Genomic DNA, 26569 nt, shown 5'->3' on the forward strand with positions numbered 1-26569 from the left:
GTAATTTTAAAACAACAGCTTTAATAGATTCCGGGGCTGATTTAAACTGTATTAATGAAGGACTAGTACCTTCAAAATATTTTGACAAAACTACTCAAATACTAAATACAGCCGATGGAAGTAGATAATTTATTAAATATAAATTATCAAATGCTTCTGTTTGTAACAATCACCAATGTATAGATACGCCATTCATAATGGTAAAAGAACTCAGCCAAGCAGTAATACTTGGAGTTCCATTTCTTACACTACTATATCCTTTAACTATAAATGAAACAGGAATATCTTCAGTTATCCAAAATATTCCAATACAATTTAATTTTATACATAAACCAAAATTGAAAGAACTTAATAGTGTCAAAAGTCAATTAAATGATAAAAAAAAATTTCTTTGTACCCTCAAACAGGAAATTAAATACAAAATTATTGAAGAACAACTACATATTACTTCAATACAACAAAAAATTCAATCATTACAACAACATATAGAAACTTCTATATGTAGTGAGCATCCTAATGCTTTTTGGGAAAGGAAAAAGCATAGTATAAGTTTACCTTATGAACCAGAATTTGATGAAAAACAAATCCCTACAAAAGCTAGACCAATACAAATGAACACCATTCTTATATATATATATATATATATATATATATATATATATATATATATATATATATATATATATATATATATATATATATATATATATATATAAGAAGATACTACAAAACGCCTATAAGCGAAAATAAACAGTGATTTCGCCTACCCTCATCATCATCCAAACTTCATCGTACAGTCACAGCTGTTCAGTAGTGTTTCTTTTTTCTTTTTTCTTTTACTAATCAAAATGATCTGAAATTTGGAACATAGATGCACCTAATAACAATATGAGAAAAATAATTCGTAAAATATAAACTAACCAAAATACCCCTATAAATTTTCGAAGGTATTTTGGTTAATTTGTAATTTACGAATTGTTTTTTTTCATATTTTTAGTAGGTGCGCCTTACTAAGATATATACACGCTTCAAATTTCAAGTAATTTGGATTTGTAGAAAAAAAAAAAATTTAAATACTACTTAGTAACTGTGATCATGCGATGAAGTTTGGATAGTGATGAGGGTAGACGAAATCACTGTTCATTTTCGCTTGTAGACGTTAAGAAGAGTTTTTCATATATATATATATATATATATATATATATATATATATATTCTTTCAAAATTCTTCAACTAAAGACAATGTATTATATTATGATTGATTATTGGGATGAAGAGAGTATGCGCAAAATTTAGAATCATACAAATGTCACAAACATAGTTTTCTAGAAGTGTGGTTCCATTACAGAAAAATTGCGGGCTGGAACACGTTTCTACAATATGCGGTCCAGAGGTATAAAGCGTCCATATTAAATATGGATGCAAATAGGTGGTCAATCTAAAAACAATTGTAACTAACTTAATATAATTACTATATTTTATTTTCAATTTTTTTTTTCATATTCATGACCTATTATATACTCTATAAAAATTAAGACGAAATCATATTTAAAAATATATTTATTACCAAACTCGCATTTCTATACGTGGGCCTAGCCGCATAAAAACCGGGTCCTTTAACCCATTCCATCTCAAAGGACGAGAAAATGAGACATTTTGGACCACATTTCTTAATTCTGATGGATTTTGACCAGCGCCTCTCACTCTCTCAAACATTCTCAAAGACAAACTTTATATGGACCTCTCTCACACACCTGCAAGATAATTTCAGTCATTTAAAAAACGCCAGGTCGGCGTGGAATCACTTGGTCCGATCTAGAAATTGGTCACCGCGTGCTGATTTTATCAATATAATAAAGAATAATCTTGGTCTTGAAAAGAACTGCCGATTTGCTAAAAAAAAAATGGCATTTTGCTATAGTAAAAATGCCGATTCACTGATCCAAACCCGTTTTTTACCAGTTCATTGTTTTTGCACAAGTTTTTTCAGCGGTTCACTATGTTTTCTGCACAACGAACCAAACTGCCAATTCACTGATCCGGACACTTTTCAAATTACTGATATCAATTGAAGTCTCTACTTTACCCAGAGAAATAGAAAAACTTTGCTACTGGATAGTTAAGGGGATATTAAAGGTGCTTTTGTCTCCTATGCGATTTTTCTGGTCTCCTTTAATTAAATAAAAGGAGAGGGAAAAGTTCGAGAAATCGTCAAAACTTGTTTTCCCCAAGAAATTAATTTATATTCAGAGTATACACAGAGGGAAACAATTAACACTGAATTTGCACAAAAATGGTTACATGAGAAACCCGAATTTAGGAAAATACAAATTGGTAGGGACTAGCATTGCTTCAAAAACCGGCAACAGGGACAGGTGCGCTTCCTCCAAAATAAGGTACACGACCCACTATATCAATTGGACTGTATTATGAACTGAACCTTGTCATCTCTCAAAATAACCCCGAATGGTTTATGTGACTAATTCACTACCATCAGCCTCGACCGGGATATTTCAGCAGTGACAGAATTAGGAGCATGCAGCAAAAGCTTCACCTGATAATCTCTCTCTCTCTCCAACTTGTCGTCTGTTAGTTTGGATTTCAGCCTTTCAGTGTCGAAAATGACTTCAAACTTGAAATACTATGTATGACCTTCAATAGCGCCAACTCTTCGGTAGAAAAGCACATATGCTGCTGATGACTTAATTTGGTCTTCAGTAATAGGTGTAACACGGCTGTCATCAAAGTCATACCATCCCTTTTCATCTGAATGCTGCAAAAATCCAACCACAATCACATTACAAGGGAAGCAAAACCACTTATTGACAAGTATATACTTTGAAAACAGAGTAATAAAAGAGGCTTTAAAGTTAGAAGTTTCTCTCTTCGCTGGGCATTCAGTACTCCGTTTTTCTAGCATAATGTTACAGGATAATCTGTAAACTTGATCTTCCATTGCTGAATGTAAATACTGATATGTAACTGAAATTCAATAAAGATAACTTACATGGACATATGCCGTATAGTGGCCTCCGCCCAAGCCTCCGTAGTGGTTACTAACTGCATATAACTCATAATGAGTGGATGACTGTAACTCTTTCCGAGCAATGTGGCTTGACAAGTCAAGGTCATGTATGGGGAAATCTACAAACATCTCCAGCTTGTTCTTGATGTAATGGCTATAAGAGAACCTCTTCAGATGCACAACTAGAATCTCGGGCAGCCTCCACAAGTCCAATTTCTTGCTCGCTTGTCTATGCTCCTTACAACCAGGGCAGTACCTTCAAAAGAAACAGTGTCAGAGCTTTCCTTTAATACTTATTTTAAGGATCATATAGGTGCCAAAGCACCTACTGAATGATCAAAATCATTCATGCCAAACTGCATGCCCAACCATGTGGGATCACAAGAACCCAAAGGAAGCTACTACAAGTAAGACGTTGAACGGTTAATTTTGAAAAATAAAGCAACAGAGATAATGTACTGACCACATATCTTCGGGCCCTAATGGCTCCTCCTTCAAGAAAGCTTCAAGGCATGCATTCAGAGAAATAGATTCTGCTTCAGGTCTCCTCATGAAGAATACAGGCTTGTACACCTCTCGCAATGTATTCAAAAGAGGGATATCATACAGTGCAGGTGCTTTCTCAGGCCAACACACAAGCACTCTCAGCCTTTGGCTGGAACTTGTGACCTGAACCGGTTTACTCTTGTCCAAAGCAACACGCTCTGGTCTACCCTCCTCATCTGTCAGATAAAATTCAAATTCAATATCACGATATGAATGATCATCCCATGTATTATCATTGCCAATCCCTTCATATGGTTTGGAGGAGCCATTAAAACTCTCTCTCAGAGTACTATTTTCTTCACATGCACCCTTCTCTGTGTCAGAACCTTGTGATGCCGAATCTCTTGATATAAGAAATGGGCTAAGTAATTTATGATATGCGTGGCAAATATGAGAAACATTGATGCCTTTAAGCCTAGCAACCAATGGAATACCAAACTTCCTCCCAGATGATATCCAGTGACTCCGGGAAAACCTGCATTCATGGTGACATTATTTCTCCTTTTTTTTCTTTTTTTTCTTTTTTTTTGGGAAATTGGGGGTGATATAATATATTTGCCACTTACCAAAGGCAACTAAATTTGCCTCTAGATTAGAGACATCAGACATGGAATGCATAAAAGCTACGAATAATAGAACAAAATTTTCAATGTACATAAAGAAATCATAAGAGAAGAAAAATGCAGTGCAACCAGTCTAATTCAATCTAAAGCAGATTTACTCTGATAGTGAAGCCATTTGTGTCCTGTTTCATGCAGTTCAATCGACTCTATATAAGTACCCCAGGTTAGCTAGGCTTCGCTTACAAACAGTATGGTTTCTATACTTTGTTCATTAAGGAAAATAAGGTTCATGAATATGTACTTATATCTTAAAACTGTAGTATATGTACTTAAAAACAGTAGTATATGTACTTGGCATTATTACAAACTTGAATAGAGTACGAGAATTGTGAGGCCCTGTAATTACATAATAACTAGCAAAAGCATGACATATGAAGGATGAACTGCATTGCTGATATTGACCCCAAGAAAAAAACGGGAGGTATAGCTAGCCAGTGAACAGCCAACCATCTCACTAGAAAAATCGGATAGGTTCTATCTATGGTTATTGGGACCTCCTAAAAGGATCTACTAAATTCATCAAGTCGTTCCAATGAATCGAAACGACCAGTTATTAATGAAATCCCTTGTCGGCTCTCTGTGAAATAGTTGTTCGGTCGAGGGCTTCCAAACACATCGTAAGCAAAGCCTCTCTAATGAATAACCAACCTGCAATGAATAGGGAAGGTCTAACAATGCTATGAATGACCCAGTATCAAATACTGATAATAATATCAGCCAAAGAACGTTCTCTTGTACTTCCAAACATGCTCAACTTCATATATTCTTGTACATTCAATAGGGATCGATTTCGTAAAAGATAGTGATCAGTAAGGGGCCGTTTGGGTACCTCTATTACATGAAAACAGATTACAAGAAAATATGAGATTTACATTGTTTGGGTACACTTTAATAATAAGGAAATGGAAATAGATTACCCGATATTTTCCAAAAAATCATGAAACCCATTATGCACAGGAAGGGCTAAAAAATCTATTACACGCCTGACAGGGAATCCATTGTGTGAACTTCCTCTAATACAAATAAAGCTCGCTTCCTCTTTCTCTCTCTACCCAACCCTAGTCTCTGTCTTCTCTCTCTATGCAACCCTTGTCTCCATCTTCTCTCTCTGCCCATGGCTCTCACGGCTCCCACCTTCTCCTCCTCGTTACCTGAAGGAGATGCAGAGCCGGAGCCCTCTCTCCTCGCCCTAGAAAAGCTCCTGGTCCATGGACCCACAAAGAGATGGTCCTTGATTCTCAACAACATGTTGCGGAGCTCTTTGCTCAGGCCTTGTATTCCATGAAGAAGTTTAGGAGGGATCCATCATCTGAGTCCTAGAGGGATCGTAAGGGTGAGCTCTTCTTTTGGGGAGTTTTGATGTAAGACCTTTTGGATATGGGTTTTGTTGGTTTAGGGTTTTTGATGGGGTTTAGAGACCTTTACTTGGGTTTTAATGAAGCTAAGTTTATGGGATTTAATGACGGATAGCTGCAGAGAAGCCATGGTCTTCTCCCTGAGACTGTTGCTTTAACGGATACTCCATACTCCAGCCTAGAAAACCCCCTCACCCTAGAAAACACCCTGGTCCATGGACCCACGAAGAAATCCTGATTATTCACAATTTGCAGGACAAATATTGTTGCTGGATTTGGTTAGTTGCAGTGCAAATATTGTTGCCATTGTCAAGCCATTTTTGGATGCTCGATCAAGTGTAGGTGATGCCAGTGCATAGGCTCAGAGGTGATTTCATTATGTCCAATGAAATTGGGCGATTGGTGAAGGTTGGGACTGTGATGCACAGGTTATTCTTCTTCGCCACTGTTCCAGAGAGAAGATTATGAAGATGGGTGCTGTAAAATTGAAATAGAGATAATGGGTTATGGTCAGAGAGGGGATTCTGATGATTGGCTCCTGGAAATTTTAGAGAGAGAAATTGGTTGGAAGAGAGAAAATTTGATGATGAGTGCCTATAAATTTGAGATTTTATGGTCCTGCGGAATTTAGACAGAGAAATTGGTTGGAAGAGAGAAATTGGTTGATGAGTGCCTGTAAATTTGAGAGTTTATGGTCGTGCAGATTTCAGAGAGAGAAATTAGTTGGAAGAGAGAAAATTTGATGATGAGTGCCTGTAAATTTGAGAGTTTATGGCCAGATAGAGAAGGAATAAACTTTTAAGATGTCAAAAAAACCACCTTACGCCGATAAAATTAAGACAGTATTTTTTTAGCCAAAATGGTGATAATGTATTTTCCAGATTTCTTCTAGACATAGCCAAACTGTAGCAATGTATTTCCCAAGTTGCATCTAGATACTGCCCAAATAGTGACAATCCATTTGCAAATAATATATTACGTTACTAATATATTACGCCAGTAATATATTTCCTAGACAATATATTTCTAGGTACCCAAACGACCCCTAAATGGAAAACTACTTATTTTTATCCTAGTAAGATCGTCAATATGGTACCGAGGGTGTATTTAGAGTACACCGAATCAGTATAGCTATCCCTCCTCTGACACAGCAATGCAGTTTCGATCAAAAAAGAAATGGTACATAATTCCTTTCTTACTTTTTTGAAAGATGTAAATATCTCGCTTTTGGATAGTTGACAATTATGATGCTTATTGGGTTAAAATACCCTGAGCTCGGATTTTGGTGATCTTAAGTTACCTCACAGGCCCCTTTAATCATAATCTTAGTAAATTAAAGCATGCTCAGAAGGAATTTTGGCCAAAATGCAATCAGCTGCAAACATATTGCAGCTACAAGGGAAGATGAGAAACAACTAGGGGATTTCATCATTCTCAAAAGAAAAGTACCCAAAAAATACAGGGTATGAATTACATGATGTGAAACTTTCGGTTAATTGGTTAACCCATGTTACAGCAACTTCCGAAACCAACTAATACCAATAGGTAAAGCTAGGCCACATGCATGCAACGTGAGGAATGGGGTATGCAGATGGCCTGGATCTGGTGAGCAGTGACCAATTACATTGTGCTATGAGAGAACAAGAGAAGAGCAATCGATCCCATTTGATGCGCAGGTTAGAACATTGAAAAAATGTTCACATGGTTACAGACAAAACACTGATTCTACTGCATGTTTAGCATTTGATTCCAATGACTATTTTCTATCACTAAGGTCACAGAATATCTGCTTCTATTTCTTGCGACTTGCGCTAAAGAATCTCACGTAACATCAAATTGGGAAACACTCATCTCGTTATTGTAACCTACGTATCCCTATGGGTGAGGAGTGTAGTTGGTATGTACAGAATTGCCACACCAGTTTCCTATCTTAGTTTCTCATGGAAAGTATTAAGACATCACAAAAAGGGTAGAACAAGAATGAAACCAGATTCCTTTTGCTCCCCAACTGAGTAAATGTTAAAATAACCCTTCACTTCAAAACTCCTAAATTTCTCATTCACTTTAAAATGGCTAAAGTTGTATTCTTCTCCATATTTTCCAACATCCTTTGATCTGAAAACTCTCTACAACTCAAGATTGTAACACTGGTTATGGTTAAGGAATCATTCAATGCACAGGGAGGACAATAAAATGCATTAACTTGTATGTTCATAATATCATTCCGAACTACTATACTACAGATTCTAAACTCCAAGCTAGACATGTAATTTGTCTCAAGTTTAGTGACTTTTCCTGGTGATAATAACATGTCTAGAAAAATATAACCTTAGAATATAATATAAGCATCATAAAATACAGTATGGCCATGATAATCTTACTCATCATCACGCTGATGCATGAACACCACCAATGGAAACTTTTCAAGATCTGTTGGTAGCCTGTAAGCAGCAAGCATGTCGGCATCTCTAATCAAGGAGATTGAATCAGAAGGATCCTCTAGAAAGCGAAGTATTTTATTCGAGAAAATCTGCAAGAACCCAAGGCTAATCAGGCATTCTAACAATAAAAGATGAAGTACTGATACAAAACATTCATGCTAAATGTAATTCCTGCAACATCAACTTTTAGTTCGACAATAACAAGACATCATATTATTAAACAGACTACAGCATACCTCAGCCACCAATAGGGTCTCGTCTCTCCTTAACGAACAAGCAATGCTCAAAGCCTGGATAAGATCCTTGCACTTTCCAAACTTAGGCACATTGATGGTATATTGCATTGGCAGAGTGCTGCCATCACAGCTAAACACTGTAATTGTCATTGCTCGCATTGTGGTAGAAGGTAGAGGTAGAGATAAGTACATAAATGGGTCAAAAGTGACTGAGACCTTGTTGCAATCAGGACATACCAATGTAGACTTGTATTGACCCTGCCATAAATTCCACAATCAACTATAAGTGAAACACAAATAAGATGAAGTAAGAAGCAAGGACTAAAAAAATGTCAACCCCAGTAAAAAAAGTCATAGATGTTGATTAATTCCCCATCCTCCACCCCATTGGATTGAATAATAAAATAGATCCTCCCACAGATCTTCTCACATTACAATTTGAAGAAGATTCAAAAGCCTACATAAAGCGCAAGATGCCATCCTTTTCTAGGATCTCCCCTCACATGAACACAAATGATCACTCAAAACTGCAAATCTAACAACTCCATCTGCTCAGTATAAAAGGCATTCCTCTCATCACCTTTTCTTGCACATAGCCCTAACTACCATAATCTATTTCCTCAACTCTGGACCCGACAGTAAGAATATCATACCCAAAAAATATGAACCCATTTCAAAGAAACTAGGATATCACACTAATCCTGTGACTTCTTGATTCACCAAAAATGTAATCAAAAGGAAATAAAAGAAGAAATGACTCAAATGAAAGAAAGCTAGAGACAGTACAAAAATGGAAATCAAAATCAGCCACGATCATATAAAAAAATGAAAATCAAAATCAGTCACGATCATATAAATATTGGGCCTTCTTGAATTGATTTACTGGGCAACAAGAGTTCCAGGATCCCTGTTACGTTGACATCCAAAGATTCCAAACTGTTTAATACAGTTGGAATAACTCTTGAGCTGGGTTTTGAAGCTTTGATCTGTATACCTTGCAAAGTATGATGAAGTTGCACCAAATTGCTATTCTCTCTGCACTTGATGATTCCTTAATTTCAACTTCTTACCAATAAGTTTTGATCAATGCTCTGTTCTTCCTGGATTCTGGAAAGGCTCTACAAACATCTTGCCAGAGAATCCTCTTAAAATGTTCATCTTCTTCAAATGAAGTTTATATTTTACAACCCTTTTATATGATTATTAGGATTGTTCAGAAAATATATGATTGATTTGGATGATGGAACATCTTTCACCATTCAAATCCCATACTCAATGATGCTAAGATCATACAAACGCCAATGATCGATGTTTATCCATTTGAATTCCAAAAGTTGAATTTCAAATTAAAAACCCCAGTCGCAAATTGGCCGTGTTCAAGCAGGCAAGATTTTGAAAACGAGCATTTTTCAAGTTGGATCACTCCGACATATAAGATTGGTCAACCCCAATACTTTTTGAATGATTGAGGCATCTCAAGAGCTTCAAGATCATGTACATAAACTAGAAGAAAAGTCGATCTTCATTTGCACTATCAAGCTCCTCAAAAAATTGGCCACATTCAGGTGGCATTCTAAAAATACAAGTGATTTTCGATCACAAATCATTGTCAAATATGAAGGTTTGGAGTCAAAATGCTTTGTCAAATAAATGGGGCATCCAATGTGCTTCAAATTAGTTCAAAAACCAGTGTTTATGAGTGCCTCAGATGTCTAGCATATTGATCTAAAATGTCAATACGAGTAGACATGATAAAATATTATTTTTTATGATGTGAAATATAGTTTCCCTTTTCCTAACCAACTGGATGGGTGGAGAAACAGTAGCTTGAAAGAGACAAGCTCAAACTGAGGTAAGATCGAGCACCCTCCCCCCCCCACCCCCAAAAGAAAAAAAATGAAAAAAAAAAATAATGTCCTCTTGCTTAGTTTTCTAATACTTGAATGTCTCCAATCCCCACATATATCAACGTGTGTAGACACGAGTCGTGGTAACACTGCTGAAAACCTCAGGGAAATCCCTGGGAATTGAGAAAAATGCCTCTCCCAAATTTGTTGGTCAGCATGCAACAATGTTCACATGTAGATTATTTATTTGAATCCTTGAGGGTTTGTTTTTGGTTTTTTGTTGGCAAATTAGTGACAATATATTAGCTAGTAGTAATTAAGTACAAAGGTCCTCAGGACAAGTGAGTGAAAGGCAGCCCACAAGCCGGGGTGCTCTTATACAAAAAATTCTACAGAATGAACAAAAAGTACTAAAAAAAATGAGTTGTTGGTCACACATCAGGTACTCAGCCACTCGTGCTAGAGACAGTATATGGAGAGGGAGACAGCGAAACAGCGAGAATAAGGCAGAAGAGCGATGCGATAAGGATGAAAGCAAGAGATATTAGGAGAGAGCAAGAGCGGGAGAGAAGTGAAAGCAAGAGGTATTCGGAGAGAATAAAAGGAAAGAAGTGATAGAGAGAGAGAAGGCAACCCCCATGCTTGGAGGTGCTTTGCACAAATTTACTATAAACCTATAATAAGATAAAGAGATGGGGCACCCGAATGATGGGTGTGTGTATTGAATCCTTGAGTTTATCAGTTTAAAATTGATTTAAAGAATGAAGAATCATCCTCTTGCCCTTCCATGGTTAACCCAAGTTCAAATACCAAGGACATCTTGGGCTTGTCCATCAGATGCTCCAAAACGATAAGCATGAATTTTCAAATATCATCAGGGTCAAGCATATCCGAGGCTTCTAATAGCTTGGATTTGTTCCCAAATAGTTAATATCTATCTAGAAAAGATTCTCCAACAATCTTGAATTTATCTAACCGGATTTGGTGCAAGATTCTCAGAGATCGAAAATTGGCTGTGGTCAAGAGTAGGCTGCAAAAAGCAGAGGTTTTCTTCTCGAAATCATTTAAAAAATGAGAATTTATTAGCCCAATCCTTTCCTAGGGCATTAAGGCACATTAAGAGCTTCCCATTCATGCAAGGATCCCAAAAAATAGCTCCAAAAATTGGGAGATATATTACCCTTAAAATTGGCCGTTGTCAGGCAGCACCTTCTAGCAGTAAAGAATGCACCATAACCCTTAAATAGAGTCCATATTGCATAAAATTTAGTTGGAACGGTCCTTAAAACAATCCTCTATCGACCTGCAAAATTTTGGCCCAAATCACGAGTCATAAGAAGGGTCAACAAAAGTTGGGCATGGTCAAAAATTAAGAGACTGCTTGTAGGTCTTCAGACATTTACCTACTAACCTGCAAAATTTCAACTCAAGATCAGACCATTAAGGTGGTTTGTTGACCACAACCTAGCATTCGATCTTTGTCAGAGTCAAGCTGCTTACTAAGACGAGGCAGATGTGGATATCATAAATTCGTCAAATGGTGTCTAAATTACATTAATTTTGGGGAGCAGTTTCTTGAGACATTCCACCACATCTCGACCAATTTCACACGAAAAGAATATCATAAATCCCAGCTTTTGGCCATTTCTAAAATTAATGGCAGTCAGGCGGCTCTTCCTGGCATTTGACTGGAGATCAATTTGACAGATGCCCTTAATGGTGTCCAAAGTTTCCGAGATGTTTCTCAGCATACTTAATAAATTTCAAGCTCAAACAGAGCTATAAAATGGCGATTTTGATTTTTCGCCACTGTCATGTGCTAGCCAACAATCAATATTCGTTCTCATAGCTGGGGAACTCTAAAATTTTGGTGCAATATGTTTTGGGACCTCCTCTAGCACAAGCACCAATTTTCAGATTGATCAGACTCAAGGAAGGTCACTTTCTAGAGTTGTTTATGTACGGGCTATAGTTTGGGCTATTTTGACCACAACTAATTGAATATCATACCAAATGATACTTCGAACAGTCTGAAATTTTGTAGACAGGCTATTGAAGTTTGGATATGTTCCTCTACCAAATTTGAGGGAAATGGAGACTATTAGGCTGCTCTTCTAAAATTGGCCATGGTCAGGCCTATAGTGGGCGTGTATTGACCGCAGCAAGACAAACCCAAGGTCCTCTATGACATTCACTCGAGTTGGACCTCGATTATATTAACCCTTAGACAGTATTTCCGTGACTCCTAGGCATAATGCACTAGAATGACAGAATTTTCAGAGATGACCACCCTGGTCTTCTATCCTGAAGATCTCTTTCATCTGGGTACATTGACCAATTCCAGGTCCTCAAACAGAAAACCAAGTGACATTCCTCTAACTACATCCACACTATCTCTCCTTCCACCACAGCCCACCATTTCCAGCAACAAATTGTAGCACCATGCATCTTAAAGCTCAAAACTTCAACCTTTCCTACTTAATAACCTGGAGCATGCATTTTCTCTTATTGTTTGCTCACACCCACCTTCCCATTCCCTCTATACACTTAACATATCGGGCAACAACCTGAACCAGAATTCCCATCATAGATATTGTCCAATTAAGAGACTATGCATATGGTGTACAATGGATGGCAAAGGCCATAGATTTTCTCTCAAAAGAAAGCAAGACCACATTGAAACAAATGAAAACCTGAAGCCCAAATCTTACTAACCAGGCAAAAAGTGAGAGTACAACATTTGTAACATTTTATTGGAGCCAAAATATCAAATTCTATTGCAATACATTATGCAAAGTTGAAGAGTGACGTGCACTTGTCATAGAACATATAAAAACATACCACCCAAGCACATTAGATAACTGATACAGGACTCACTTGGCATGCATCAACAATTATTGAGTCATTGCGGGCTAGGTGGTTATGCCAATACTCGTCAGCAACTTCCTCATCTGGTCGACCATCTGCATCCTTTGTTTCTATGTAAGGTTTGCTTTTCACACGATTTAGATCTTCATGGAGCCCATCCAACAGAAAAGCAAGGAGTTCCTAAAGAGGGAACACTCACAAATAAACAAATGCCTTACCAAAATAGCAAATAACAAAAATTCATAAGTTTACAAAGTAAGAAGAATTTTTTATTTTTGATGAAAGTAAGAAGAAATTTAAATTTTACTACAACTAATCCCAAAAATGAGCTTTTAACAAGGCTAATATCACTAACTTGCGAATCATGCTGGTTGTAGCCACTGAATTGCGGTGCAAAACGAGCAAGTTTTGACTTGAACTCTCGCGGTGCAACTGGAGTTCTCCCAGGAGCCCATAACTTCCTCACTAGCTGTCCAAATGCAAGAGCAAGCTCCCCCTGTTAAGAAAACAGGCAAAAGTGAGGAAACAGTAAAAATTAGAGATAGAACTTCAATACATTCCTACCAAGTAAAACAACAACTGCACCAGAACCAAAAAGTACGTGCAAAAGCATAATGCATCTTCATATCTACAAAAAGTGTTTCAATCAATGAAATGCTTTTTTTTTTTAGAATGGTCAATCAATGAAATGCTCCAAAATATAATGTCATAAATCCAAGACAACTTACGTCCATGCCCAATGGATTGTGCTGATTAATTTCATTGCTGTAATCTCCAAGGAAGTATTCAAAAAGCTTTGGTGTGTGCACCAAGCACTGAAGTGCACTGTTCATAAAGCAAGTGTTTCCCAGATTCTGCAGTCCTGTCAAACCCAAAGAACCCTCTCTTCCAGAGCTTCCACTGAATGTTAAATTCAAAGGGTTTGCAAGACCGAAATCCGTATCAATACTGGCTATGCTTCCATTGCCCATAAACATCCCACCTGTGAGAGAAAATCCCGATTTATACGGTTGAATTGCTAAATCATCTTTCTTTCCTTCACATTTACTTTTCACTAGCTCTGGAAGTCCATAAACCTGCAACTCCAGAAGCATCTGAATAGAAAGACCACAACAAGAACCATTAGAAGAACGGTTTCAGAAGCATATTGACAAAAGATCAGGAATCCTCAAAAACATAGTACTCCGTGCCTGCAGTTTAAATCTTTTAGTAGAGACAATAAGAAGATGCCAAAATTGTCACTCTAACAAATTTCAAAGAACAGTAAAGAAATCCAAGAACAAACTGGCAATAGGAACATGTGAACAAGCTTCAAGGGGCTGAAGAAACGGCTAAGGCACCTCCTATAAACTAAAAATACAAAAGAAAATCACTGGAAACTGGAAAATAAATTCAGATTCCAGCAGCTCCAAAGGGCACGTAATAGCAAGGATAAGCCACACTTAAAAGACATGGAAAGTACTCTAAGGGACTCAGGCAACCCACTAGGGAACCTCAGCTCTCTATAGGATTTTCTCAAGCCCATTCCTTTACAATTTTTGCAAATTGAACTTCTAAGCATGAGCCAAGTCGAACTCAAGCATGTCCAATGTCTGGGTCCTCAGTCTTCGCGGACTCTCAGAATTTGGTAGCTATCGAGAAATATGTAATTAATGTCAGACAGTGCGGAACGACCTCCTCCTATATTATGAGTTAGAAAGTGCTACTTATAGGCCACAGTCAAAATAATCAGCATTAGTTTAATTGATAGTTGATTACAGATAGACTAACATTGAATCTTTTGAACATCTTATTTTCATATGACTGGACCAATCACTAGCACGCCTTATTGAGGATAATGATGAGTGATATACCTAGGGTCATACTTTGTATGCCATGTTCAGTGATACAAGAAGGAAAGGTGGGAAATTAAACCCATTGTTTTTCCCCAACCTCAAAAAAGTAAAAACCAGCAATAATGGAGAAAAAACACGGCTGTAAAACACAAGAGAACTTTCTTCGTAAACTGAAATTCACTCAAATAAGATAAGCATCCCAAAATTTGACATCCAACTAAACCTATGAAACCCTAAAAGTAACTTGAGACCCAAGTAAACATTTAAGACTCTAAAATACCCCTAAAAAATTATAAAATTTCAAAAATACCCCTGCAAACCGTAACGCATGAATGCATAAACAGTACTTGTGACAATAAATAAAAAAACCCTAGAATCCCTAGAAAACTTAAAAACCCAAAAAATAAATCCTAAAACTGAAAATAAAATATACATATCTTGAAATTAAAGAAAAATTAAAAATTATACTAACTTTGTCTTGCATCATTCTCCCCTAGTTGGAGAATACTCATCCTCAAGTTTTAAAATGTGCTAAGATGAATTTAGCATCAAAATCGCCTTCTTCAACCTTCTTGGTCTGCTCAAATATTATTCGTAGTAAGAAGAAATCCCCAAGAAACGGATCCTAATAAGTATACTAAGGAATTGATATAAACGTACCAAATTTGACTATCCCTAAACGCATATTAAAAATTGTATAGGAAACTTCAAACTCAATTTTCCAGTCTTTGAGGCTTTCTTGACATCTATCTCATTAGGCTCTAAAACCATGGCCACAATTTGTTGTTTATTAGACCACACTTCTACAGTGCTATACTGATTCCAATACCCTAAATCTCTTTAATACTCCACCTCTTCAATATCCTTGAGATCATCATTTTTATCTTCGTCAAAGATTGGTTTAACCACGAAATCTTGATCATCATTGTAGTTTGGATCTCCTACAAGATCTTATTCTTCATCTACGTATGTATCGAAGATGGGTGGAAGATCCCAATCTACAACCTGCTGATTTTCGATACGAACTATGTCAAAATTAAGAATGCCCTACAAATTGAAAACCCTAGAGTGATGTTCCCCACGTCTAGGTCTTCTATCACTTTCTTCTTTCCTCAACTCTTTTCATGGAGTACGCTAATGAAAAGGGTGATACTTGACATTTTCTTGGGCGGAAAGATCATTGTCATGCCCATGAGTAATGCTCGCAAACTGTTGCGCTAGCTTCTAAACTTACTTTTTAATTTCATCAATTTCTTCATCTCGGAGATCACGAAGTGGGGCTATAAAATCCCCCTCCACAGTTCTTTCTCTCTACCCTGGGTTCGTCGAAATCACAAGTCCTAGATAGATAATCAATAAAAACTTGTTGAAAACAACAAGATCCATGTTGATTTGGTAAATTTTGGGCCAAAATCAGCAAACCTTAGACCTAACTGTAATTTCCCTGCTTCATTGTTAAAGAAAATTGTGCTCTGATACCAAATTGATACAGTAAGGAAAGTGGGAAATTAAATCCACCTTATTTCCCAAACCTTACAACTATAAACAAGGTGGAAAATTAAATCTACCTTGTTTCCCAAACCCCAAACAACTAAAAATTAGCAATAATAAAGAAAAAGCATGGCTGTAAAACAAGCCACAGAAGAACTTTCTTCTGTCATAAACTAAAATTCATTCCAATAACATAAGCATCCCAAAATTTGACATTCAACCTTTTTATAAACCTATGAAACCCTAAAATTAACTTGAGACCAACGTAAACATTTAAGACTCTAAAATAGTCCTAAACAATACTGAAATTCTTGAAATACCCCTGTTAATAGAAATATGTGAACAGTAGCCATGAATAATAACATGAACAGTACCTTGGAACATTAAATAAACTAAAACCTAAAACCCCTAGCCCGAAAAGCAAATCCTAAAACTAAAATCAGAATATACATCTTTTGAAATTAAGCAAAATTAACAATTATAACAATTTTGTCCTGCATCATTTTAGCTCCATAAAAAGATGATTATGCACGGAGCCTATTTTTATGACATATGAGTAAACATAGTTTTTAAACAATTGCCAAAACCATTCGATTCTACAACTCGGTCAAAGGTATTCAACCCCTTGCCGAGCAAAGTAACTTGGGCAAGTCTGGATTAACTTGTCGTAGTCCTGCTAGAGCTGGTAAAAAGGGACCAAGAAATGAAAAAACCAGCAAATGAGAAAACACAGGGAAAGAGCACAAAAAAAAAAATTCCAAAGAGACAAACAAAAAAGTATATAAAAAATGAAATAAAAAAAAAAAATGAAGTTATCAGATTGCCAAAATCAGAAAATATACAAAAAAAGGAAAAAAAGAACAAAAAAAATAAAAAAATGTAAAAGTATATAGGAAATGTTATAAATCAGTTATAATTGATTTCGTCAAAAATAAACCAATTCTATAATTTTCAATTAGAAAAGTAAAGACATAAACAAAATTTCAAGGCTGATCCCCAATATTCGAGCTGAATGCGAATTGAAGCCTCAAATACTTGTCAAAGCTTACTCACACAATCCCAATCGAACACGAGACTAGATCTGAATTACAGTCCTAATCTAGGAAAATTGAGCTCTTGAAAATCTTGATGAACAGTATATCCGAATTTGGAATCTCTTAAATCCTATTTTTTGTGTTGTTTTGTGAAAATTAAGCCAATGGTTGGATATGGAACACAACAATAGCCTTAGATATCAAATTTCATCAAAGAACAGCCATCCTAGGCAAAGAAAACGCAATTTTTTTGAAATCGGGAAAAAATATAGCAGAAATTTTTTATCACTCAAATCCGACAAATGTGATGGCTTTCTCTCAAATCTCTAACAGATAAATCAGGCAAAAACCTTGCTAAAGGCACAAAGTTGGCTCAAATCAGCTTTGTGCAGGCCCTCTAAAATGAGACATGTACAGGCCCTTGCAACTGCTGTGGACATAACTCAACTCTTCTACAAACATTTTCGTACTTCCCAAGAGCAAAATCTATATGGAATTAGGTTTCCGACAGGGTCTTCTTCAATATGGATGCACTTCGGCTGTCTCATGTCATCCTTTGCACCAAAACAGGAATTTCCCCTCCTCAATCAGGTTGACATCACACAGTGAAGTACCAATCTAACCAATGAACCCACAATGACTGTTTCATCGCCATGAGCTCAAAGAGAAGATCAGCCTCACCCAAAACACAAATTACTCCTTTTCACAGTAACAGAAAGAACCAGGTCTCCACTTTAGCACTCAAGCAAGTACTGCAGCAACTCACTCGAGTACTGCATAAACTCGAGCAAGTCGGCCCAAGTTTGCATGGTAGTAAGGCGCATATGTGTAATAGTTGCCCAATTACTATACAGGGTACATACATGTACTTGTTCCAGGCTTGGCAGGCTGCCAAGCCCAAGTACCTGACCTGAGTCCAAGTCAACTTGGGCAAGTTCTAAAAATCCATCTACCAATTACAACAGTGATTGAAGACTCAGGATCTGAACTTTCGACAAGCCTGAGTCCAGTTGAGTCAGGTTCGTCAAGTCAAGGGAAAGGTTTATATAAGGTTGCAACCTTATACTATAAAAGTAAGGTGCACCTCAAAAATCCAATAGAAAAGAGAGTTCCGAAGTTGGAAATCCTTTCAATTGATCATCTCGACCTGGGGATGTATGATACAAACAAAAAAAGAAAAATTCAAGTCCTAAAAATGGTTCATCTTGTAACAAGTTATCTGGAACGTCTATGTTGAAGATTTTGAAGTGTTCATAGATAATACTCATTTTACACTGCTTTAAGTATTTTAGATTTCATAAAAAGGGTTGAACATGGATTTTCAAACCATCATAAAGTTTCCGATAACTAAATCTTTCGGCAAGCTTTAATGCTGCGCCTTACCTGCATAGTAAAAGGTGGGCACTTTATACAAACCTCGCCCATAAGCTATGAAATATGGACGCATGTGTCCGAGGTCTGCCCACGAGTCAATACTTGGTGGACACAAACATGTGCGTCGAAATTTCTAGAAATGCATATGACACGTCTATGGAGTGTCTAATGGTGGGTCCCTTTTTCTTGACACGTTTCGGTTTTGGAATTTGGCATTTCTTTGTTTAGAAATGCCGTTTTTATATTGAGGTTGCTAGTGGTGCGATCATGTGATTTTGGATGAATACATTAGAACCCTATTCAATAGCTATGCAATAAAAAAAATTTATTAACTAATAGTTTTATTAGCTAATAGCTTTTCGTTTATTCTCACATTGTTATGACACCTTGCATTGGAGTGTTAAGAAATTTTTGACGAATAAAATTATGATTCACAAAGTAACATTTTTTGGACCATTAATTTAATTTAATTATTAGTTGATGCTTTACTATTGTTATGACATATGAATTATTGAATATGTAAATGAAACTGTGAACTACATATGAATTTCAATATATGTCTATGTAGACATGCACATATACATAGGCACCCAAATATTGTATAGACATATCGTGTCCAGATGTCTTTTTTTGGATTCACATTTTTGACACTTGCATCTATGTCACGAGTAAACACACGTCCCAATTTCTATGTAACATAGCCCATATATAAATAACCAAATTAAAATATGAAAAAATAAATCAATATAAAAAAAAGCTCTTCCCAAGTAATTCAATCTATTTTGTAACCAACGAACCTTTAACCTGAAAGCTCAATACTGAAGTTATGATTCAAATTCTTGTATAAAGTTTCATGCAACAACAACAACCAAATAAAAAAAAGGATGATGACAACGACGACAACCAAAATCTTTAATATTAAAATTGATATATTCAGAAAGAAAATAACAAACAAAAACAGCAGAACCAACAAAAGAAACAGCAATGTCAACAGAAGCAAATCAAAATGGTGCCATGTTTAGATTCTCAGTTCCATCAGAGGACCAAAAATGTGAAACATATTCCAGATAATAGAACATTGAGTACATAATGTTACAAATCATATATGCACAGCAATACTGCAAGTATGTAGTAATACAATCAGATGGGACTGTGAAAGGATGGCAGGAATGATGAGCCAGAAAATATAAGGTAGGCTCAAAGTCCCAAATGACTGCCACATCTCCAAGTTACCAGCTTGCAGTTTACTATGTTACTGTAGAAAACATCTATTACCAAAGAAAACATAAGGTCAGATTGGTGGTCACCTCTTGATCCATCTGTCGTGAAGAATGCTTAGGCACCTCATCTCCCTCACTATTGAAAAACATATCCGTCTGCCCAGAATAATCCCATATTCGCATCTGTTCCAGAACCAAGACATAGCATGAAACCAACGGCAAACTCTAAAGCACACAAGAAACAAGGAAGAAATTGAATTTAAGATGAAGAAACATACAGGTTCATCTTCAAAATTAAAAATCTTGGAGGCCGCCTTGTAATATACAGCATTATCCTGAGAGACATTTTTTTAAAGCATAGTTAAAAGAAATAAATCAGTTCGTTATTCAAAGAACCAACAGATAAGGATAGATTAGCCATATTACAAGCACGAAAAATATGAACGAGATCTCTATATCACATTTCAATTATAGAACTTTGATTCCTAATTTGTTCAATAAATATCACAAATGGATAAAATCAATATCATTAAACTAGGATAAACTCTCAATTCATACCAGGATATTTCTTTCCAAGAAGGAAAGAAGGTCCGCAAGAGTCTTAATTTGATAATTTATTCAAAAGTTACCCAGTAAAACAATTCCTTATATCAATACAGGTCAGAGTAACATCAGCCATGAGCCAAATCATCTTGATTTCCATTATTAAAACATATCAAAGAAGACCAAAACAAGCAGGATATAAGAAGGGCCAAAACATATGGACATCACATACTTCCAAGCCTTCGAAACCTTTATGTGTTTAGATATGAACCATTTAAAGTTCAGAGAAGCCAATAGGTGTATCACAAATGTTTGAATACTTCAAGAAGTGCAATTGAACCAATACAACTAAAGAATAAAATTATGCAATGTTCTATGTTGCCCTCGCCATGAGTATGTTGCACAATGACTGGAAATTGTGGCTGCCCACCTGTGTGCTGAAATTCATCCAAGTAAAGTTCAAATCTCTGCTGTGATGTTCCAATGGTTCCATCACATTAATAATTATAAATGCCAGTACCAATAACACAAATAACTGCTAAAAATCAAAGTTCTATGTTATGTAATCAGTGCTACCCCATGGTCCCACTTGTTAAAATTTTTATACCATAAACAAGGTAGGGTAAACTGGTTAATATTAAATATGATTTTATAGAATTTGGTTATGTATATTCTGAGAATTCTATGTATGAATAAAGTGTTACTTAAATTTTAAAAGTCTACACCATATCATAGTAGTAAACTTCGTATCATAGAAGATATTCTATAAGCCTGTTGGCTAAAACACATTGTTAGAGGGAATTTATTTTGGAGAAGTACATTAAGACCATTTATCTTTGGTACACAAGGAGGTCACAATTACCCTTGGCCATTAGAATTGAAATCGAGCAGGTACAGGTGTGCCATTGATCAAGCTCAAAGTTCAAAAGAAGTTTTCTTGAACTTTGTGACACACCACAAGTTATCAGATTTGACATGTGAGAGCTATGAGTTGTGACCTCCTTGTACCAAAGATATATGGCCTTATGGTATACAACTAATTTTATTTGGGCTGAAATCTTGCATATCATTGATTCAAAAATAAACAATTTTCAGAAAAATAAATAGAAAGGATCGAGTTCTTTAAGGCCAAGATCCATTGTCCATCAAATGGACGACCTGCATTCATTGAAAATGGCAGACTAGTTTTCTCCCATTCTTGTATGATTTCAATTTTCATGTTTATTTTAATTGCCTAAGTGAGATGATGTGTGCAAAATTTGGGATCCAACAAATAGACACACATGCAGATGCACACACACACACGAACATCATCATCATCATCGTCATGCAAGCCTTATCCCAATTATTTGGGATCGGCCACTTAAATCATGTTCCTCTTCGTGATTCATGATAAGAGGTGGTAAAGTTCTATGCTGGCTACCGACCTAACACAACCCAACTCCTTTATCCACCTTTCTTAGACCCCCCCCCCCAAAACACACAGACACTAATGATATAGATAAATAAATTTATGGCATAACTTCAAAAAAATTTAACAAAAGTAATACTACTATAATGTATTATTATGTTTTAATGGAAACATTATAATTATATTGCATTCATATTATCTATTTATGGTCACCATGCCAACAATTTTCTAGTTACTATATCAGACACTACAATACATGTAGGGCATCAATATTTGTGCCAGTGACCATGTTACACTGAACAGGACTCACGATAAAACGTTCCACATATAACTTACACACATGGGCAATTTTTTAGAGCTTGGCGAGAAACAGAAAAAGAGAGATTATCAGATTAATTATGATGATTACCTCTAGCTATGTGTCGAACAATAATGCAATGACATTGGAACATTCCACGCGAGATTGGGCACTTTTTATCTTTTTTTTATCGATGAAACAAGGTTTTATTAGATAGCCTCAATAACAAAAAAGAATCTGCCATGGTATTGCTAGTCCATCATATTCTCCAGTACTCTTTAAACTCGTGCATATTTGTCTATCATGCCATGCTGTCAAAATATATTTTGCGGGCTTTTGAGTGGAGAAATGATGTCCCCCAACCACCCATTGCTGACATTGGATGGTTGACGACGTGTTTGCATTTATACAGAATATAAACATATACAATACTATATAAAATACGGTTGCAACCTTAAACAATCCAATTAAAGCACACCTCCAAATTTTATCATGATGTGCAATTTTGGTGTAAAACATTCTTAGGATTATCTGAAAATCTATTTTTATATCTAATCATAAAATTTTAAAGTCAAAAAATGGTTAAAATCAAGTAGATCTATAAATATATGAAAATCTTGAAAATGGACGGTCTAGATAATGTGTTGCAAGGTGCATTATTTCTGGGACTCAAAATCTTTTTTTTTCATGTTCATACATCTCGATGTTAAGATGATCAATTAGAGGGTTTTTCAACATCAAAACAACCTTTTCCGATAGATTTTTGAGGTGCATCTGTAATTCTACATTTTAAGGTTGCAACCTTATATAAACTTTTTCCTTCGCCAATTCCCTTACATGATATCAGTGACAAATAAAGTATGATATAACACAACCATGGGTGGAATATAAACTGAATCAACATAATAGCAGAGACCAGCACAAGAAAAATTCAAAAAGCAAGAATAGTACGGCAGACCTTTTTGCTTATTCTAGCAGTCATTAGATTTGCTTCTCGGATAACAAACAGACGGAGTTGCAAGGGATAAACATCAAAGGTAGCATCATCTGCCATAGAGAGGAATCCTGCATCCCCTGCTGTTGCTTTTGATTCTTTATGCCTGCAAATAAAATACTAAAAAAGTTAGACAAATCGAATTAATAGAAATAGAAATTTATAATGCAACAACATCATAGCAATAGAAATTATACAGAAACTTCTTGGTCACAAACAGAATGCCCATGAAGATCCCTTCACATTTTGCAGGTGACATGACCAGATTTGCCTACCAAATTTTAACACACTTTTCTTTTTTTTTCTTCAAGAGAACATTTTGTCACAGTTGAATTCTAGGTTGAAACTTTATCCTTCTTCCAAATGTTCCAGTTAATCGTGGTCTCACTCTCATTTCACAACTTGTCCCCCTTTGATGCACTAGCTATCTAAATGGATAAGGTAAACCGATAGTGCAAAATTTCATAATTAACAAAAATAATTAATTTTATTATTAAATTCACATCTATTAAATTTTAAATAGACACAAACACACAGAGTCTATCTCATCAAAATCAAGTATAAAGTTCAATGAGATTGTCCGTCAGTATCTATAGTAGCTCAGAGGTAGTCCATACTAATACAAGCAAAACTACTTAACAGAATCATAAAGAAAGTATACGACACAAAACAGAAGTTGCCATCTCCCCAGAACAGATACTTTCAAAAATAGCTTATCAAAGCCACTAAACAAAAAGACAAATAGCAACTTTCATATTCATCGCAGCATATTAAATCCCCAAAAAAAAGAAAAAAATATGTTTAAAACTCTTTCATATAATTGCTCAAAGTTTACTAATTACACATGCTTCCAATAACATTCCAAGTACTCTAACTGCATGAGTGTAATGTTATAAACTACAGTCACCACTGCTGTGATTTACATTATTAGTATATCTTTGACGAGTATTGAGTATAACAGATTCAGTCGTCTTATAATCTCCCAAGAAGATGCATATTTCTTGTAATCATAGTCCCTTTATTATTAAGAACAACAATTACAAAGTACACCGGACAGAGAAATACATACAAATGAAAGTAAACCCAATTCAGTCTTTACCATTTCAATGCCTTCAACCACATGTTCTCAGATAGCAAGACACAGTCCCTGTCCAGGAAATCTTCTCCATTGGGCTCAGAGAACAAGATATTATCTTCCCTTTTCAGATCAAAAACTATGTCACTATTAAAGAAATTGAAGTACTTTGATGCACCTTCATACGAATGGGGGGATGCAGTATACAAAATGCCAAACTTTTCATCCTTGTCTTCATTGGGGCCAGACTCCTCCTCCACTTCTTTCCACCACCTTGAATTTACAATAATCATATGCAACACTTGGCGATTAGGAAGGAAAAAGATAAACGCTATCTGACTCCAGTATGATTGTTTAAGGAGTACAATTGCATAGATCCAGATAAGAAAATCAAGAAAAATAACAGAGAAAAGACTGTGATTTAAAATCAATGATAGTAGAAGATTAAATAAGAAAAATGCATGTGGCTTGTGTTAACAAAAACCCATTTAGAATCTTAAATTAGGTATGCATCACGCTGTGTTTGTAACTTTGTATGAAACTAAACCCTGAAAGCATAATGACCAATGGCCACCCATCACTCAAATTTGAAGTGAGGAAGCCTAGCCTGGAAGGCATGACTTACGATGCCACACCAGAACGCCACTCGACTTCATTGCCAAAAAAAGAAGGCCGTATAACAGAAACAAACCCAAGAAATATCCATTTCATACAAATCTCATAAGTACAAGAGGAGAAGCCATTTATACAGTCCAGGTTAAAAGATGGAAAACTTTTCTTGCTGTGATCCGTCAACCCTAAAATGAGTTTCTCAGATTTAGGATGTCATTTCATTGACGCAAACGTAGGTTCGCAATTCAACAGAGAAAATCATTCAGAAGATTATAGAATAAACAGGCAACAAACAATTCATAGATTGTGAATTAGAGGGGAAAGAAACGAATCAATACTTACTTGTAGGGCACAAAGTAAACTCTTGGGCCTTCTAAAGAATAAGAGGTATTAGAAGAAGAAGCTTCAGAGGGAGCATCACCAGTGCTGGAAGAGCCATAATAATTCATCATCATAGTTCGAAAACAAGAATTAGGATTCCAGGAATAAGCCACATTAATTGAATATAAGAGACCAAAGGCCTGCTTCTCTATCTGTGAAGATCCAGACGAGAAGGGCAGGAGTGGAATTAAGAGGTATTCCGAGGAGAAAATGCGATGACAGAACAAAACAACATAGAAACCAAGGTAAGGAAAGTATAGGAAAAGGAGCCGCTATGTGTTGTAGAGGTCGTCTACTAATAGAGGAGCAAATAAAATCCTCCCTCATCCCCTACCAAATTCTTATGTATTCACACGTGTATATTGATCCGTGGTATGTATGGGACGCCTCTTACATGAAATTTTAAGCGATCAAGTTTATTTAAGGTCTAGGCTTTATGAAAACCTAATAAAGCCTCACTTCAAATCGTTGTCTGAAAAGCACTTAACCGAAATTCCTACGATGGCTGCAAAATCAATTTACTATAAAATTTGAATCTCAAAAAAGCCTATAGATCTTATGAATCTTTTTGAACATTTAGTTTTAGGGTGAATAGATGGTCGAGACAATTTGTTAAAATATTCACTATTTTAAAACTTCAAATTCTAAATTTTTTCACAACCATAATGTTAAAACTAAAATGATCGAGGTAAAGGTTTTCCGATGCTTGAATTGCAATTTTCGATGAGTTACGAGGTGAGGCTTTACTTATTTTGATAGAGCCGCAACCCTATCAACTCACTTTCCTTTTGCAAGACTCTGGGTCCCTCCCTTTTTCTTCGAAATATGAAAAAACTTTGAAAAAATATATTCTTCATCAAGTGGATAAAGTTTCATTACGGGTGTTTCAAAATCCAGATCGGTGTAGTGGATCAAAAGGTATATACTTTTAGGATAGAGGATGAAGTAGATAAAGGTTCATTATGAGTGCTTCAAAATCCAAATCCGTGGAGTGGATCATTCATCTCACGTATTTGTAAAGGATCACTAGGTCGACAACCCCGAACAGTTTGGATCAATTTGAATTGGTGATCTATAAAATATTATAAATAAATAAAATCAAATCAAAATCAAAATAAGAGTTTTGGGATGCAGATTTAAGGGATCTAAAAAAATATTAGATAAGCTTAGAAAAATAAAACAATAAAAAAAAAGAGAGGTTTTAGGGAACCAAGCTACCATATCGATATTAGATCAGGTCTGATTGATTCGTCATTTGAATCAACGATTCAAATCTAGAATCCACAAGTTTTAAAATACCATTTCATCCTTTACGTCTTCATAACCTCAACTGATTGATTCGTCATTTGAATCAACGATT

At 35.9% G+C, this 26569-nt stretch overlaps 1 protein-coding gene across 1 annotated transcript; it reads right to left on the bottom strand.

The window, feature by feature from the left end:
• Nucleotides 1-2221: 2221 nt before the first annotated feature.
• On the bottom strand, nt 2222-25630 carry UBP8 (ubiquitin-specific protease 8). The gene is made up of 13 exons (XM_006826367.4): nt 25171-25630; nt 24241-24489; nt 23106-23247; nt 20174-20230; nt 19983-20078; nt 13670-14035; nt 13297-13437; nt 12951-13121; nt 8227-8484; nt 7931-8079; nt 3489-4046; nt 3008-3281; nt 2222-2773 (listed from the first exon to the last, which is right to left on the bottom strand). The coding sequence occupies exons 1-13, from the start codon at nt 25281-25283 to the stop codon at nt 2642-2644; spliced, it is 2706 nt and encodes a 901-aa protein (XP_006826430.1). The 5' UTR covers nt 25284-25630; the 3' UTR covers nt 2222-2641.
• Between the last annotated feature and the right edge of the window lie 939 nt (nt 25631-26569).

Source organism: Amborella trichopoda, chromosome 3, assembly GCF_054954075.1.
Source record: "Amborella trichopoda isolate Santa Cruz 75 chromosome 3, AtrichopodaSantaCruz75HAP2 v2.0, whole genome shotgun sequence".
Classification (NCBI taxonomy): Eukaryota; Viridiplantae; Streptophyta; class Magnoliopsida; order Amborellales; family Amborellaceae; genus Amborella; species Amborella trichopoda.